General features: G+C 52.9%; 3 protein-coding genes across 5 annotated transcripts; all 3 read right to left on the reverse strand.

Moving 5' to 3' along the window:
- Window positions 1-951: 951 nt before the first annotated feature.
- Window positions 952-1601, reverse strand: RNF227 (ring finger protein 227). Its single transcript, XM_068977450.1, has 2 exons — window positions 1106-1601; window positions 952-1007 (listed from the first exon to the last, which is right to left on the reverse strand). The coding sequence occupies exons 1-2, from the start codon at window positions 1599-1601 to the stop codon at window positions 952-954; spliced, it is 552 nt and encodes a 183-aa protein (XP_068833551.1).
- A 6004-nt stretch (window positions 1602-7605) lies between these two features.
- Window positions 7606-13125, reverse strand: KCNAB3 (potassium voltage-gated channel subfamily A regulatory beta subunit 3). Of its 3 annotated transcripts, XM_068977699.1 has the most exons (15): window positions 13021-13125; window positions 12884-12969; window positions 11522-11565; window positions 11383-11420; window positions 11057-11136; window positions 9857-9901; window positions 9719-9763; window positions 9467-9510; window positions 9188-9274; window positions 8836-8921; window positions 8571-8691; window positions 8392-8486; window positions 8195-8315; window positions 7936-8024; window positions 7606-7683 (listed from the first exon to the last, which is right to left on the reverse strand). In XM_068977699.1, exons 1-15 carry the CDS (start codon window positions 13123-13125, stop codon window positions 7606-7608), a joined length of 1164 nt encoding a protein of 387 aa, XP_068833800.1. The 3 variants fall into 3 exon arrangements, with proteins under 3 accessions (XP_068833800.1, XP_068833801.1, XP_068833799.1); XM_068977700.1 differs by lacking the exon at window positions 9188-9274; XM_068977698.1 differs by having other exon boundaries at window positions 12884-13125.
- Window positions 13126-14376: 1251 nt separating this feature from the next.
- TRAPPC1 (trafficking protein particle complex subunit 1) lies at window positions 14377-15915 on the reverse strand. Its single transcript, XM_068978592.1, has 5 exons — window positions 15888-15915; window positions 15679-15777; window positions 15457-15527; window positions 15007-15145; window positions 14377-14759 (listed from the first exon to the last, which is right to left on the reverse strand). The coding sequence occupies exons 2-5, from the start codon at window positions 15775-15777 to the stop codon at window positions 14631-14633; spliced, it is 438 nt and encodes a 145-aa protein (XP_068834693.1). The 5' UTR covers window positions 15888-15915; the 3' UTR covers window positions 14377-14630.
- Window positions 15916-16149: the final 234 nt, after the last annotated feature.

The following is a 16149-nucleotide window of genomic DNA, read 5'->3' on the forward strand; positions in this document are numbered from 1 at the left end:
CCGAGTCAGTCAGTCTAAACTGAAATCCTGAGATTCGGTACTTCCAACAAGCTCCCAGTGATGCTGATGCTGTTGGTCCTTGACTCTAACTATACTATCATGAGAGATTAACAGGATTTTTAACTAAAACTCACTCCCTAAAATTTGGTTAAGTCCAATTATGGGACACAAGTTTAAAACTATTATGAGCATCTTTTATCAGTAGTGACTCTTTCCTTGGGACTGTAAAGATAACACAGATAGTATCAAAGGTTTACTATTCAATGCCTTTGCCAGATGGCACTCGCGCCTCTCCTTGATAAGCACTTACGAGCTGACTCAGGTAAATGCCCTTTGGACCTTCTCATGCCTGACCTAACTGGTTAAAGGGAGATTCTGAAATGAAGCAAGGCTCCTAACCTCATAGGTAGGGATGCATCCTGATAATTTTAGAAACAGTACTGGGGATGGGGAAACAGTAGGCATACCAGTGGAGGAGGGTAGGGTGGGTACAGTGTATTTTTCTCACTTCTCAAGTGCTAGAGAAGTGAGATTAACACGACATGAAAATCGGCCTCTTCTCTCCTGTTCCATCTTTAAAATCATTGACACAGAATTGCTAAAATGGGACCTGTTGCTCCCACACACCAGAGCTGCCCTGGAGAAAAGCCAAAGTCACAGCTAGGGAAACAGTCTGTCTTCTTCCCCCGAGAACGGAGACTGTTTCCATCATCCCTAAGCCACTCCATCCTGAATACGCAAGGCTGGCACAGTCAGTAGACGGGGGCGATTCGCCTGGAAGCCTCTGCAGCGCAGTATTAACACCTCCCAGGGTGTTCCCTCCTGCCCTTGGCTCACCTCCCTCATCCATGCCAATCCAGGATGTGACGGGTGGTAGTCTTGGCATCAGACCGCGCGCCCCCGAGAACACAGCTCCCACCTTTCTTCTGCCATAGCTTCAGAGTTCCCCGGTTACTGCGTGCAGCGGGTCATGTGAGCCAAGTCCTTGACCTCTGGACAGTACAGCACTGAGGGAAAGGAGGAGGGTTAAGGTCAGTGGAAAGACGCAGCCGAACCCGGCGTTCCCTGGTGTTCTCCCTCCACGGCCTCTCGGGTGGCCCCTCACCGTTGCTAGGCAGCGGGCGCCGCCACCCGCGCGCGGGCACCAGCACCCGGGCCCAGAGCCGCCGGAGCGCGCGCCACCCTGCGCTCCTAGGCCCCGCCCCTTTCTCGCTCTCCTTTTCCTCGTCATCGGCCTCTCGGTTCGCGTCGCCACCCGCCTCATAGGATTCGCGCCTGACTTTTGCCTCCAAACGCGACCATAAGTCCGGGTCGACAGAGATCTCCGCGACCCCGCCGCGCGGCAGCGGGGTGGGCGCGCGACAGAAGGGGCACGTGACGAGGCGGCGCAGGCGCACCACGCGCGCCGCCGCCCCGCCACCATCGCCGCGCGCCGCCAGCTCGCGCAGGCACGCGGTGCAGAGCGTGTGGCCGCAGCGGGTGCGCGCCGTCCCGGGCAGGCGGCGGGGCGCGCGGTCCCCGAGGTTGAAAGGCCGGTAGCAGATGTTACAGTCCAGCTCTCCGCGGTCTGGAAGAGACGGTATCCTCACCAGGAGCTGCATCTTGCCCGCCGCGGACTCGAGGGCGTCACGAGACCAGCTCCGTGGACCAACCTAGCGGGCCCGTGCTGGGGCCCGCCCCGCGGCCTCTCGCCTCTTTTAAATAACGAGACCCCGCCCCTTCGCGACGTCAAGTCGCACTCAGGCTCCTCCCCGCGGTGGCACGAGTGGGGGTGGTGGAGGTGCGAGGTCTGGTATGCCTGCCTCGGCGAAGCTGGGGCGGGGGGCGGGGAGGCCGCCCAGGTGGTACTTGGACTGGGGACGGAGAGGTGCGGCACCTCCAACTCCAGGCTCGCCTTCCTTAATGCCCCCACGCAGCGCCAGCGCTCCTTAACTATACTGTGTGCAAACCCCTAGTTACTGAGCCTGAGCCCTCAGTCACTGACATGGGTTTCTCAGGTTCTTTCACAACATACTTCTTAAGCCAGTGACACTGCTCGTTCTGCCCAATCTTTAGAAGGCCCCCCGGGCGTTTTAGCAGACGCTGCGCTCCATTGCCCTTATCATATTCAACCTCCCTCTGTTCCTGTAAGGCTGGCTTCCCAAATTTTATTCTCCTCAAACTGTTGAATTCCCAGCCGACATCTCAACCTAAGGAGGGCCCTAGATACCAGGCCCAGGAATGCTGGGAATCTTCTCCTTCCTGAATAGCCAGGCCTGGACACCCACGCACCATGATGGCTCCAGCAAAGCAGCCCAGCCTAAGCTCTGACTCAGGGGTCCGACTTCCGCCACGGGTAAACAGGACATAGTATTCACAGCCCACGTTCCCTCTTGGTGCCGCACCCACCCCCAGCTCTCTCCTCACCCGCCTCTCCTGGACCTACAGTCTAGGCACTGTTGTGGAGGTTCATAGGACAGAGCCTAGGCCCAGTTTACCAGCTGTGACAACTCTGAGCAAGTTACCAAACTCCGCTGGGCCTTGGCTTTCTCATCTATAAAATATGGATGATAATAGGATTGAATCAGCTTACTTATGTAAGGTGATTAGAATGAAGCCTGGCACACAGTAAACACATATTAGCTGCTATTATTATGCCCTCTCCTACATTGTGTTCACTTTAACTTCATGGCACCAACATATTCTTTTCTTTTCCTTTTTTTTGGCATAACCGTGGGGCATTCAGGATTTTACAGTCCCCAACCAGGGATCGAATCCTCACCCCATTCAGTGGAAGTGCACCGCTTAACCACTGACAGTCCAGGCACAATATTCTCAACCCCTATTTCTTTTGGTGAACACAAGATGGGATTCTCCACACTCATGGCATTTACTGGTAACAGGCAATGTAAAGCTGGTTTTTAAAAACTAGATTCTTTAAACCTTAGAGGGTAATCTTTTGTGAGAAGATATATCATTATTTTTGATTATTTTATATCTTTTCAGAACTAAGTTTTATTGTCTTACGGTTACTTGGAGGAAGCTATTCCAATGATGCTGTCATCTCACATTTGGGGGGAACTTCTCTTTGTAATAGTGCTTAGAGATCTCACATCTTTTAATATCTTCAGCTGGTGATTAAGTCTTTAAGGTAAAGTTGACTATATAAATGCTCCTAAAGTGGTAGACAGCCAAAGCCTTTTAACTCTAGACCTGGGCTATCCAGTCACCTGCTCAGCTTCCTTTCTTGTTTATCAAGAATCCAAAATGATGATCTCCCCATCTAAAGCAGCATCTCTTCCAATTTTCTTATCTCTTTACCCAACACCAGAAACCTAGGTGTCAAACCTAGATCCCTTCCTTGAGTTCACGTTCCTTTACCTCCCTTATCACTAGGCCTGGTACATTTTGCCTCCTAAAACTAATTCATCTGCTTTTGTCTACCTCCGGTATACCACCCTGGTTCAAGCTGCCATCATCTCTTCTGTAAACAGAAGCCTCTTCACCAGTCTGTCCACAGTTATTCTGGCCTTCTGCAGACTTCTCTCCACACTGCTTACAGTAATCTTTCCAAAATTCAAGCCTAATTATGTCCTACCATATATCCCTTCCATTCCTGTTAAAATCTGCCTGCAATGCAGGAGACCCGGCTTCGATTCCTGGGTCGGGAAGATCCCTGGAGAAGGAAATGGCAACCCCCTCCATTATTCATGCCTCCCATGGGAGAATCCCATGGACAGAAGAGCCTGGCAGGCTATAGTTCATGGGGTCATAAGAGTCAGACACGACTTAGCAACTAAACCACCACCACGACATTTCCCTTCCATTCCTGTTAAAAACAAAAACTTTTACAGGAGGTGGTCCAGTGGCTATGACTCTGAGCTCCCAGTGCAGGGGGCCTGGGTTCAATCCCTGGTCAGGGAATTAGACCCCACATGCCATAACTAAAGAAAGATCTTTGTGCAACTAAAGTTCATGCATGCCTCAACTAAGACCTGGCGCAGCCAAATAAATATATAAACATTTTTTAAACAACAGACTTTTAAAGCAGTCATGGTTTAATACCCCCAAATTCCTAAGATATATGACTTTGCTGCTTCTCCCATCAAGAATTGGGATCTGTTCCCTCTCCCTTGAACCTGGGCTCACCTCGACTTGCTTTGACTAATAAAATGTGGCAGGAATGATGATGTGTGAGTTCTGGAGCCTCATTCCTTCAGAGACCTTATGGCTTCTGCCTTTGGAACACTGCCCTGAGACCACCATGTAAGGAAGTTTGCTGGTGGATGAAGCCACCTGGAGAAGGGAGGAGCCCCAGTCAACAGCCAGCACTAACGGCCAGGTGTACTAGTGAGGTCACTGGATTTTCCTGTTCAGCTGCTCTGTGAGCTGAATGCAGCCACGTGAACGAGCCCAGGTGAAAACAGCAGAAGACACTCCCAGCCAATCCACAGAATCGTGGAGTAAAAATAGTTTTAAAATGTTTCTTTTAGCCACTAAATTTGGGGGATGATCTGTTGTGTATCAAGATAATGGATTTTGAGGGTTCCCTGCTGTCCTTAGGATAAAGATAATACGCTGAAGTGCCCTACAAGGCCAAACATGCTCCGAAACCACCAAGTCTCACATTCTGCTTGCCTCTCTTCCTTAGACATTCAGCCTTTGGAGACCTCTGACTTGTCTGTTTCCCCCACAAGGTTTTCCCGTGTGCTGTTCCCCTAACCTTGCTTTCACATTAGCAACACCCACTCATCCTTCAGCTCTCTTTGCAGCCTCACCATGTCAGATACTCAATGTACAGTCTGGTAACACCAGTGCTTTCCTCTGGACTTCGGACAACCTAAGTTTGTGTGTGTGTTTGGGGGTTACTTTGCCTTCCCCATCTGTAAACTCCACAAAGGTTGCTGAGCCAGGTTTTGTTCACCACTGTGTCCCTGTGCTGTACCATAGTAGGACCCGATAGATAAGTTTTCATTCAATTAATGAATGAGGTGAACGATAAATACGGTATGTGAGGGAATTTGCCAGCGGTCCAGTGGTTGGGACTAGGCGCTTTCTCTGCCCAGGGGGGCCCCGCTCAGGGAACTAAAATCCCACAGGAGGAGCTGCTGCTGCTAAGTCACTTCAGTCCTGTCCAACTCTGTGCGACCCCACAGACAGCAGCCCGCTGGGCTCCGCTGTCCCTGGGATTCTCCAGGCAAGAACACTGGAGTGGGTTGCCATTTCCTTCTCCAATGCATGAAAGTGAAAAGTGAAAGTGAAGTCGCTCAGTCGAGTCTGACTCTTAGCGACCCCATGGACTGCAGCCCACCAGGCTCCACCATCCATGGGAGTTTCCAGGCAAGAGTACTGGAACAAGAGGAGCAGCATGGCCTATATATTTAACAAGGTGTGACAATAAAGGAAGGTTTCTTATAAGGGGTTTCTAACTGCCTCTGAAGGTAATTTTAAGAGGACTTTTAAAAAATGTTTTGAGCAATGAAGGAGGCATTAAATGAAGGAGGTTCATGACCCTCCAAGGTAACTATTTAAGGAGAGTACCATTTTAAATTTATAAATTCTCCTGTGTTTGTTACAGAATAACTAAGCTTAGTTTAGTCATACGTTTTACCTCTTTGTTTCCTCCACAGTCTTCCCAAATGAGTGGGAGATGATAGGAGTGGATGTAAGTGTTCATTAGTTGATCCGGTTGGTTGCTAATCCAGTAAATGGCATGCTGCTGACTTCTCTCTTTTGGAAATTGGTTTTACTCTGCTCTCCCAGCTTCAGGATCAAGGAAGGGTGAGGATGGGAAGAAGGGAGATGGTAAGGTTATATTTTAAGGAAGGCAGAGCTCATCCTCCCCTGCCTTGTGATCCTTAAAGGTTGTAACTTTCCACCCACCTTCTGTCCCAGGGAAATCAGAGTTCTTTAGGGAAGAATAAGGGTAAGTATCTGACATAATCCCATTTGATTCTGCTTTTCTGCCACTCTCACACCTGATCTTTCACTTGTTTTCTTTTTATAACAGCTCTCTTCTCTCTCCCTGCATCATTTCAACCATAGACCAGTTTTCATTTTACCTCTCCTTCCCCAAGTCCTCCATCTGAGAACAGTGCCTCCCACTCAGCCACAAGAAAACCACCCAGACAGTTTTTTGGATAGTGTGGGTATCAGGCTTCCCAGGTGGCACCAGTGGTAAAGAACCTGCCTGCCAGTGTAGGAGATGTTAGAAACACAGGTTCGATCCCTGGGTCAGGAAGAACCCCTGGAGGAGGAAATGGCAATCCACTTCATTATTTTGCCTTGAGAACCCCATGGACAGAGGAGCCTGGCAGGCTATGATCCAGAGGGTTCCAAAGAGTCAACCATGGCTGAAACAACTTGGCATGCACTGGGTATCAGGAAAGAGGAAAATAAGACCCATGGCTAATGTAACTTTTCAAAACAAAACAAGAGTAAGAGTGTCAGAGGGAGGAGCAACACAGATATGAAGCCAGACCTCTGGGTTCCAAGGCATGTGGTGACTGAAAGAGGAAAACCTGGTCTTTGATGAGATCAGTGACTAGGCACAAGATGCCTGGGTCACTAAGGTACATGAGCAGTGGAGAGGAAGAGTCCTGGAGTTTTCTACTGGCAGGGGGCTAGGGAGTCAAACAGGTAAGACTGAGAGCCTAATGCTCAACCCCCAGCAACTTCAGGCGCAGTAAGTAATGATCAAGCTGAGATTTTATTTACAGTTCCCTGGGAAGTCTTGCACAAGAGAGGCCATCATTATTGCTTTAAGATTATTGCCAGGAGGAAGACCACAGTCCTCCCCTGCCAGGTAGGAAGTCCTGCTCAAGGATCAAAGGTTTATCCCCAGATCTTTTATGTTAGCCCCATTTCCCTGCCTTGACCTAAAGGCTGTCACTGTTTTCTGCGAAGTGAGGCCCAGTGTGCTTTCCAAGGTCTTCCCTGGCCACTTCCGCCAGGACACTCTATACACTGGCCATCAAATTTCCCTCACCGGTGCTTTGCTACTGCACTCCCCATTCTACCCCTCTCCACAAGAACAAAGCATCAATACGAATTCTAGTTTTATGCCTTTCTCCACCTCTGGGCTGAGGCAGGGTCCCCGGTTTCCCAAAAGTCATCATTTACTTCCTGCCAGGACCAGCCTGGCTTCCTTTGTAACGATTTTAAGAGTCCCATTTCCTTTTTTCCAGGTGACACCTCAACTCACTTCTTATTAGAACTCACAACTCCTTGATGACATTTCAAGGGCCACTTTCGAGGTACTCTGCGTGGGTCTTGTATATGCCTTTTTGTTTTTCTCTGGACCTCGGCGATTAGGGGAAGAGAGAAGGAGCGAGACCAAGTGGCAGAGAGGGGACGGCCCAGTAGCTCATGCCCAGGATTAGCAGGAAGGCCTAGGTGGATGTAGCAGGGGGCGGCGGACTACTTTCCCTCTCAAGCCCCACTGCGGGAGGATATGGCTTTGTTCATGCTATCGCTACTCGAAGCTGGAACTCGTTAGTGGGCGGGGTCGCCCTGTCTCAGCCGCTGCGGGGAGGGATCCGGAGCGGGAGGGAGGCAGAGGCGGGGACGCGCTTCGGGTGGGGGGTGGCAGCGGCTCCGGATTCGGGTTCCTGCGTCCCCGGTGGACTATTTCTTGGGATGCGGCTTGTTGCCCAGGAGCCCGTCTATCTCCATCACCGTCTGCGGCGTCAGCTGATTCAGCACCTGGAAATGAATGGAGTGATGGAGAGAATGGTACATGCAGGGTCCTTGAAAGAGGGCAGCAGGTTCGAGGACCCGGGGAGCCTCACAGCGAGGCGAACTCACAGCTGTGCTTCTGCTTTACCTTCTAGCCCTGGGACCGCTCATTTGCAAAGTGAAGTGCCTCACCTTAGGCCCATTCTGGGTTGGCCATCAAGGTCTTGACTGCTGGGGAAGGGGACAGAGATGAGCTCTGGCTCTGACTCCCTCGCTCACCTGCAGGGCGCCCAGGTGCTCCACCAGCTGCTCCGCACTGGACACCCCCAGCAAGACCGAGCTGACCCCCTCACTGCGGAGACACCACGCTGGGCCCGAGAAGGAAAAAGAGAGAGAACTGGTGGGAAACAATGAACACCCAGACTTCAGAGGGGTCTCTGAAGAAGAAGGACCGCCCCAGCAGCAAACCAGTCTGTGGTCTGGTAGCTCTTAGGCGGAGACAAGGACCCTGCAGGGTCCAGGGCTGGCAGTGTCTCACCAATAGCAAGCTGTGCCACAGTGCAGCCCAGCTGGTGAGCGATGGGGAGAAGGTCCATGACTTTGGCTTGTTGTTTCTTGCCATCCTCACTTTGCACTTTGTCTTTGTGCCACTGGTAGCCCTGGAGGCCAAGGAGATTCCTCAAAAGACCATTTTTCACTCAGTCCACTCCTGCCATCCCAAGCCCCAGATCTCACCTTGATGGTGACCCTGCAGGTATCTGGGACTCGCCCATCATACTTGCTAGTGATGAGGCCACAGGCCAGAGGGGACCAGGTGACTGAACCAACACCTAAGACAGAGAGGACGGGATGTGGGAAGGGGATCTCAGTGATGGTGAGGCCGAGGGAAAGGCAGGGATGAGGGGACTGCGAACCAATCTTGTGGTAGAGCTCTGGCAGCTGCATCTCCACCTTCTCTCTCTGAAACAGATGGTGCTCAGCTTGTTCACACACTGGAGGGATCAGATTGAACTGTCTAGCCATGGAGTAGGCCTCCTGGGTTGGGGCGGGGAAAGATGGGTGTCAGAGTACTCCTTCCATTGTCTTCCACTCCCCCTCCTCCAGCAGAGTGGGGTTGGGAGTGGCCATGTGAAAGGTGGTAACAAGTTGTGAGATGGGGGCAGTAGGTGGCACACTCACCATGATTTCTGCAGCCCCCCATCGGGATGTCCCCCAGTATAGGGCCAGGCCCTGGTTGATGACGTAGGTCATGGCTCGCACAATCTCTAGGCACATAGGAGAAGGAAAGCTTCACTCTCAGACCCCTGGCATCCTGGGTTCCGGATCTACAGACCTCCACCTGCCCCACCAAGACCCCACTCATCCCTGTGAGAGGTTGGCATCTGCTCTTCACTTCCCTCCCTGTCCAAGTCCTGGGGTCTGAGCCTCCACTGTGGAACTTGGGAGACCTCCTGAGCAGGGCCTGGCTTCTGCTGAAGGTTTAAGAAGTGCTCAGTTTTGAAGGGCTGTCAGGGTTGAGGTGCTGCTTTACCCTCCATGGGACTGTTGGGATCGGAACGATTGGCAAAGACAATGTCCACATATCCCAACTGGAGGCGCTCCAGGGATCCTCGCAAGCCTGGGGTAAGCACAGGGAGAGGAAGGTAAGCTCTCCAGCTTTAGCTGCCTAAGAATTCAGACCTTACCCCTCTGCCAAGGACACCTAAATCCCAGCTTCCCTATTCAGAGCTTCAGACTTGGAGCTTCAGAGAATATTCCCAACTTCTCTAGCTTCCGTCCTCAGCCAGCTCAGGTTCCCAGTCCCTCTCACCTTCAATGATGTGTTTGCGGCTCAAGCCTCGCTCGGTTTCTGCCCTGTAGGAAAAGATAAGTCAAAGATGAGGTGCGTCAAAGATAAGGGACCAGGGCTGGCCTGGAGTCATGAGGAACCGAGGTGGTAGGCGTCCTCACAGGCAGGAGGCAGACCTGGGGGAGCAGGTGCCTGGTCTGCGTTCCCCAGCCCATCCCATGCACCTTCACACAGTCTGCAGATCTCCCTAACTATAGTGAGGCAGCCACTTACTGTCCTCCCCAAAAAATCTTGGTGGTGATGACATAGCTTGATCTCCTAGAGAAAAAGAGAAATGGGAGACCCAGCCAGAAAAGGATGTGGGGATGATCGTGTCCCCAGAAACTCCCCACACCCCCAAACATGTCTTACCTCCAACCTTTGCTCTTGAGGATGTTCCCTAGGGTTCTTTCAGCCCTGGAAGGAAAACAAGGCAAGAAGCACTGACTCCTCCAAGATGGATCAGTTTCTTTCCCTCCTCCCACCTTTCCCTTCAACTGATTTCTCCCTTGTAAAATGGAACATAAATGAGAAGCCCATTGGGCCATCAAGTCCCATTCTAAACTAAATAAAAGGGGCTCCTGGAAGTAGGGTTACAGTCGTACGTTTTCATTCATTCATTGAACAAATACCAGTTGTGCAACAGTGAACCAAGCTCTGTTCTGGGTGCTGAAGGGATAGAAAAGGATGAGAGAAGAGAGACCAACTACAGTGATGCTGGGGAGGATACTGTCTCATCTGTTTCCAACCATCTGTGTTGCCTTCTCCCTTCTTTTAGTCTCTGCAAAGTCCCACCCAGGTCTTCTCCCGCATTGCAGGTGGATCCTTCACCAACTGAACCACCAGGGAAGCCCAAGAATACTGGAGTGGGTAGCCTATCCCTTCTCCAGGGGATCTTCCCGACCCAGGAATCAAATTGGGGTCTCTTGCATTGCAGCTAGATTCTTTACCAGCTGAGCTACCATGGAAGCCCATGTAGGTACTTAGGTGACATGGGAAAGAACAAGACAAGTTCTATGGAGGGAGGACCCTCTCCGTTGAGCAGCAAATATGGCCTTGTAAACCAGTGATTGATGAACTGTGTGTCAGAGGGCAGTGTAAAGTGCTTTGGGAGCTGAGGAGGGTAGTGACCAACTTTGGGGAGTTGGGCAAAGGGTTCTTGGGAAAGCTGACATCTGGGACAAGTCTTAATGATAAGCAGAAGAGTTTGCCAGAAGAAGAGACAGGGGTAGGTCATCCAAAGTTTTTATTATTCCCAGTATGAAGCCATATGTGCTGCGGTTGTGGTACGTTTGAAAATTTAGCTTTGTCATCCTCACATAGTTGCACATAACTGATGTCCAAGAAATATTTGGTTTTATTTTGACTGCACAGTATGCCCTGTTGCCCTCAAAACTAGAGAGAGAGAGATGTTGGGACTATAGTTCCCAACATGCTTTGGGGGCCCATTGGCTGAAAGGCTGGAACTTAGTGATGCTTTAATTCCCAGAGTTCTTTAGGGGGAAAACGGAAAAGCCTTGATGTTCTCTCAGACTTCCAAGTATAACTTAGCTCTTTCACCCCAGTCCTTACTTTCCTGCTGCATACACTTCGGCGGTATCAAACAGGTTTACACCGTGCTCATAGGCTACTGTCAGCACATCCTCTGCTGTCTAGGATGGTAACAGAAAGAGTCGAAGGTCAACCACCAGCCTCTCGGTCACCTTCCTCACTGCAGTCTAACCCATCACACCTCAACCTTGGTTACCACATTCACTTCCCTTTCCCCACTCTCCAGCCTCAAGTGCACCATTCTCCATGCTTGTTGTCCAACCCCCTAGCCAAGTCCATTTTCCCCCCTTTTAGGTTCCCTCATACCCCCTCCCCCTGCTTCTACATCCCATCACTTATATCAATACCTCATCTGAGATCTGAGAACCAAATGTGACCCAGGTACCTGCAAGAGAGAAGCCAGGCAAATGAGACCAGGGCCGAGGGAGGGGGCAGCCATGAAAGAATGCCTGCCCCTTCCCTTAATTCCTCTTCTTTCTAACTCACCTAGGCCAAGGCAGGATACCCGAAGACCAGACTTTCCTAGGTTCCTGCAGGACACAGAAGCAGCAGGAAGGGGTGGAGCCTCCATTAGGGACTTAGATTATTAGCCTCCAGCTCCTCTCATTTCGGACTGAGATGCCCTCAGGGTGTCTCAGTCCAAACAAACTAGACTCAGTGGGCCCACTGAATCGGGCAGTGCCACGGCCATAGAATAAGTGAACAAATAATAAGTGTTCCTCTGGAGCCATGGTCCTGTGCCTCTGTTCCCTCCTATCACACTGAAGATGTGCTGCCTGCTTAACGCTGCTTCTGGTGTGTCCTGGGTTCATTTGAGTCATCTCTAGGATGTGTGGAGTTGGGGTAGAGGGTGGCTGGGTGGAATGGGACTGGCTAACGGTGATGAGTTTGTGAAAACAGATTCTCAAGAGAGTGCTGTGCTAAAGGGCAGACACTGGGGTGGAAGAGGGTAAACCAAGTCAATTTCAGGCATTCAGTCCTTGAATAGGCTAGGCAGACGGGCCTCCAACAAAGGCAGGTAGGACACCTGGGTGGGGAGTTTGAGAGGAAAGACCAGTTCTCCCCCTTCTTTCTACTTGATCTGCTCCTGTTGGCTTGTGAAGTCTGTCTTCAAACCAGAGAGCCCCCTCCTCCCTGCCCCCCATCCAGGTACTCCACTCAGCTTCCCAATCAGGGCTGCCATATGCAAGGGATCAAATTCCTCAAGTGACAAAGCCACTTCAGATCAGTGACCTTTGGTCACTCCTGAGCAGGAGCCCCTCCCTTCTCCCCTACTGGTAGTCCTGAGAGCTCAGAGATCAAGTCGGTTACATTTCATTCCACCTTCCCCACCTGGTTCCTGGCCCTCGGCATGAGCTTGAGAGCTGTGGTGCATCCTTCGGAGGGCCCCACTTCCCTCCCCACCAAGAAAGGGTGCAGGAGACCTTGGGGCATGTGGGGGTGGTATCTGGGTCAGGCACCCTGAGCAGGCCAGAGTGAGAAGCCATTTCCTTCCCCCCTCTTCCCAGGACACGACCCAAGGACACTCCATCCAAGCTGGGTGGGGTGGTGTGCAGCCTGGAGATCTGCGTTTCCCTGGCCTTCCTGGGGGTAAGGAGGAGCATCCCTTGGGTCTGACAGGCCTGGTCAACCTCAGTAAACTTGATTTTCTACTAGGCAGGGGAATGGACAGAGAGCAAAAAAAAAAAAAAAAGGACCGTGTAAGGGAATGCCAGCGATGGGAAGAAGAGATGGAATGAGCCGGGACCTTCTTAGTGAAGTTTGAGGGGGGTCCTGGCAGCATCTTAGGAAGCCTGAAGGGTCAGGAAAGGGAAGCAGATGTGGCGGGCGGCCAGGCCACCCCCATACCTGTATTTCATGCCAGTGCCTCGGCCGGTGCTCTCTCGGAGGGCCCCAGCGGGCCCCGGGGGTCGGGGGACCACGGCGGCCCGGGCCTTGGGGCCCGACCCTCCTCCCCCTGGAGGGTTCCCATGCCCCCCGCCGACCAGCCCGCCGTTACCGCCCCCGGGGCCCGCCCGGGGTCCACACAGACGGTCCTCACTGCTCCGGCTGCGAAGGTTCTGCTCAGTACATGCGATAGACACCTGCATGCCGGCCGGCCAAGGCGGGGGAGGGGGCTCCGAGGGGGCGGGAGGAAGAGGGAACCGGGAAGCTCGAGGGGAGACACCCGAGGGTGTAGTGGCGCGAGCCCTGGGAGAGCGGGAAGGCTGAGGAGGTTGCGGCGGGAGCCGCCAGGCAGGATCGGGCCCGCGCGGGCGGGCTGCTGGAGGTCGCGGGGTTTGCGGCGGAGAGGAGAAACGCGGGGGGCGCCACGAGTGGAGCGGTTAGGATTCGGGGGCACTGGCGCGGAGAGGAGAGGGAGAAATGGACGAGGGTGAAGGTCGAGGGCAATTCTCGGAGGGTAGGAACTTAGGGACAAGGAGGGGGCGGAAGAAAGATGCCACCTCTGCCCAAAACGCAGCGGGACCCGCTAGTCTCCCAGCCGCGTCGGCAGCCGGCCCAGCTAATCAACATGCAGGCACCGCCCCCCCGTATCTGCATAAAGCCGCCCGCCTCCCAGCCCAAACCTACAGCTTATCTGCATAAGCCCCACCTTCCGGAGCGCTGCAGCTTGAGTGTTTCGTGGGCTCATAGCAACCAGAGCAGCACCCAGAGGGTGGTTCTACTCTCTGGACCCCGAGGCTGATCTGTCTTCCACCATCCCAGTGGTTTTCAATCCGGGAGTTATTTTGTCCCCTGGGGGACATTTGGCAAGGTTTGGAGACTTTTTTTTTTTTTTTTGCCTTGATGCATGTTGGATCTTAGTTCCCTGACCGGGGATTGAACCCATACCCCCTGCATCGGAAGCATGTAGTCTTAACCACTGGACCACCAGGGAAACCCCTGGAGACATTTTTTGACTGTCACGACCTGGGGGGACATTTGGCAAAGTCTGGAGACATTTTCTGACTGTCACGACTTGGACACGGGCGTGCTACCAGCATTTAGTGAGTGGCAGTGAAGGAAATGGCAATCCACTCTGGTATTCTTGCCTGGGAAATCCCATGGACAGAGGAGCTTGGTGGGCTACAGTCCATGGGGTTGCAAAGAGTCAGACAAGACTGAGCGACTAACACTTTCACAGGCAGAACAGAGTACCTGGCAGCCCTCCCACCCTCCTCTCAATCAAGGTATTACCCAGCCCCAAACATCAGTCGTGTTGCTGTTAACAAACCCATGGACAAAGCCTCTTTTTTGGCTCAAAGGATGCAGACACCCTGGTTCACGCCTCCATGAGAGGGGCAGGTGCCGATCAACCACTCAAACTGACACGCTCAGATCCCAGAGGGTGATAAAAAGTTTATTCTGTACTTCTCACAGAGTCAGGGAGGGGATCAAACTGGAGAGAGGACCTGGTTTGGAGGTGTAGGAACTCCAGTAGGCTGCCTTCTTGTGAAGGGCTTCAGGCTGTTCCCCTAGGAGGGCTACCAAGGGGCTTGATGAAGCTGGGGGACTGGGGTGGTAGGGCTTGCAGCAGGAGCCCTCGGGTGATACAGGTTAGGTTGGGCCCCAGGCAGACAGCGATTCTTCTGAGGGGTGAGGTAGAGTGCTTCCTTCAGCCAGCCCGGGCAGAGAAGAAGGGCAGAGAGCGGACGTAGGAGTCCAGTCGGGAACGGAAGAGCTCACTTTGCACAGTCTGGCCAAGCGGGCACAGGGGATTCTTCACCACCAGCTCCACATACAGCTGTGAAGAGGGAGGGTGTAGAGCCAGGCTTTGAACACCTCTTTTCAACCTCACAGGTGTGTGAATGCACAGGGATCAAGGGCTGGAGGCAAACTCTTTGAGGAGAAACTGGTCGTGGAGTTCCTGAGAAAACCCAGGGTGTCTACTGTACTGTACAGTAGGATTAGGGCAGGGATGGAGTCTTGGGGCTCTAAGTGACCATGGCTGTTGAGACTTTGGGAGCAGGGTCCGAGGGACTGGCACTGACCGCACTGTAGATGTGGTGCAGCACATCTCGGATGGGCCCCACGCCCAAGTCTGTATTCATGACAACCTTGATCCCAGTGGGCGTCTCGTAGTAATGGAGTTTGTACCGGCTAGTTTGGAAGGCCAGGAAGCCGTCCTTCCTGCAAGGATGGGGAGGAATGTTAAGGAATGGGAGCGGAATCTCTCCCAAAGAGATACTTCTGATCCCCGTTAGATAGACTCCCTCTTAGACACCTCGCAGCTTCATCTTTCACTGTAGCCCCCGTGCCCAACCTCTCTAACCTTCTCTTCCCCACCGCCGCTTCTGCCATCTCCTGCATTCTCGCTCCTGACTCAGCCTTTCTTTCTGTCTCCTTACCCTCTCTGGGGACCAAAGCCCCTCCCACTCCAGAAAGTACCCCCTCCCCATCTGTTCCCTCCTTCCCTCAACAACCCCTCCGATTCCGCGTACATGTCCAGCGGGGACATCTTGCTGACAAAAGAGCGGATAGAGAAGAGCATCCCGTACATCAGCTTGTACTCCTGGAGGGAGAGGGGCAGAATCAGCTTTCTGTTGTAAAGGAGACGGGGTAGGGGTGGGAATGAGCCAGGGTTTGGAGAAAAGGGGCTGGACTGGGACTATGTGCATTTGGAGATGCGAGGTCACCCAAGTGGCGCGGGGCCCTCTCGTCACCTCCTCCTTAGGGATCCCCGCTTGCTTCTTGCGGTGCCACTCGCTGTAATGCAGACACACTCCATTTCGGTCAAACAGGTACAGGTTGTGGACAGTCATCTGCAAGGCAGAGAATGTGAGCCTCTCTCCGGGACCGCTCACACTCCGTTGGCTCCAGTTCTCAGTCCCGGATCCCTCCAACCAGACGGGGACCCCTCCCCCGGACTCACCGGAACTGCTCTGAGTGCCCGTCACTCGACACTTCCGGTTTTCGCGGAGCCCCGCCCCATCGGGTCGAAGCGTCTCAGCAATAACTCCGCCCCATATCTGCTTCAGCCAATTCGTGGCGCCGGGTCTGGGCATGCGCGTCTAAGGCTCTCCGCTCCTGAAGCAGCTGAAAGCGCTGTATCCTGGGCTGGTGACGTCATCGAAGCGAGCGAGGCGGAGCTGCGGAAGGTGGGCGGGAGCCTGCCAACGGTTTTGAGTGTTGGG

The sequence above is a fragment of the Capricornis sumatraensis genome, chromosome 8, assembly GCF_032405125.1.
Source record: "Capricornis sumatraensis isolate serow.1 chromosome 8, serow.2, whole genome shotgun sequence".
Lineage (NCBI taxonomy): Eukaryota > Metazoa > Chordata > Mammalia > Artiodactyla > Bovidae > Capricornis > Capricornis sumatraensis.

Coding starts and splice junctions, on each gene's coding strand:
- KCNAB3 (XM_068977698.1), bottom strand. CDS start 13,125: ATGCAGGTGTCTATCGCATGTACTGAGCAGAACCTTCGCAGCCGGAGC. Junction 11,137..11,382: donor GTTCTCAGATCTCAGATGAG/GTATTGATATAA, acceptor TTACCATCCTAG/ACAGCAGAGGATGTGCTGAC. Junction 9,764..9,856: donor CTCAAGAGCAAAGGTTGGAG/GTAAGACATGTT, acceptor CTTTTTCTCTAG/GAGATCAAGCTATGTCATCA.
- RNF227 (XM_068977450.1), bottom strand. CDS start 1,601: ATGCAGCTCCTGGTGAGGATACCGTCTCTTCCAGACCGCGGAGAGCTG. Junction 1,008..1,105: donor GCGCCCGCTGCCTAGCAACG/GTGAGGGGCCAC, acceptor CCTTTCCCTCAG/TGCTGTACTGTCCAGAGGTC.
- TRAPPC1 (XM_068978592.1), bottom strand. CDS start 15,777: ATGACTGTCCACAACCTGTACCTGTTTGACCGAAATGGAGTGTGTCTG. Junction 15,146..15,456: donor AAGATGTCCCCGCTGGACAT/GTACGCGGAATC, acceptor CCATCCTTGCAG/GAAGGACGGCTTCCTGGCCT. Junction 14,760..15,006: donor TGCACCACATCTACAGTGCG/GTCAGTGCCAGT, acceptor CCCTCTTCACAG/CTGTATGTGGAGCTGGTGGT.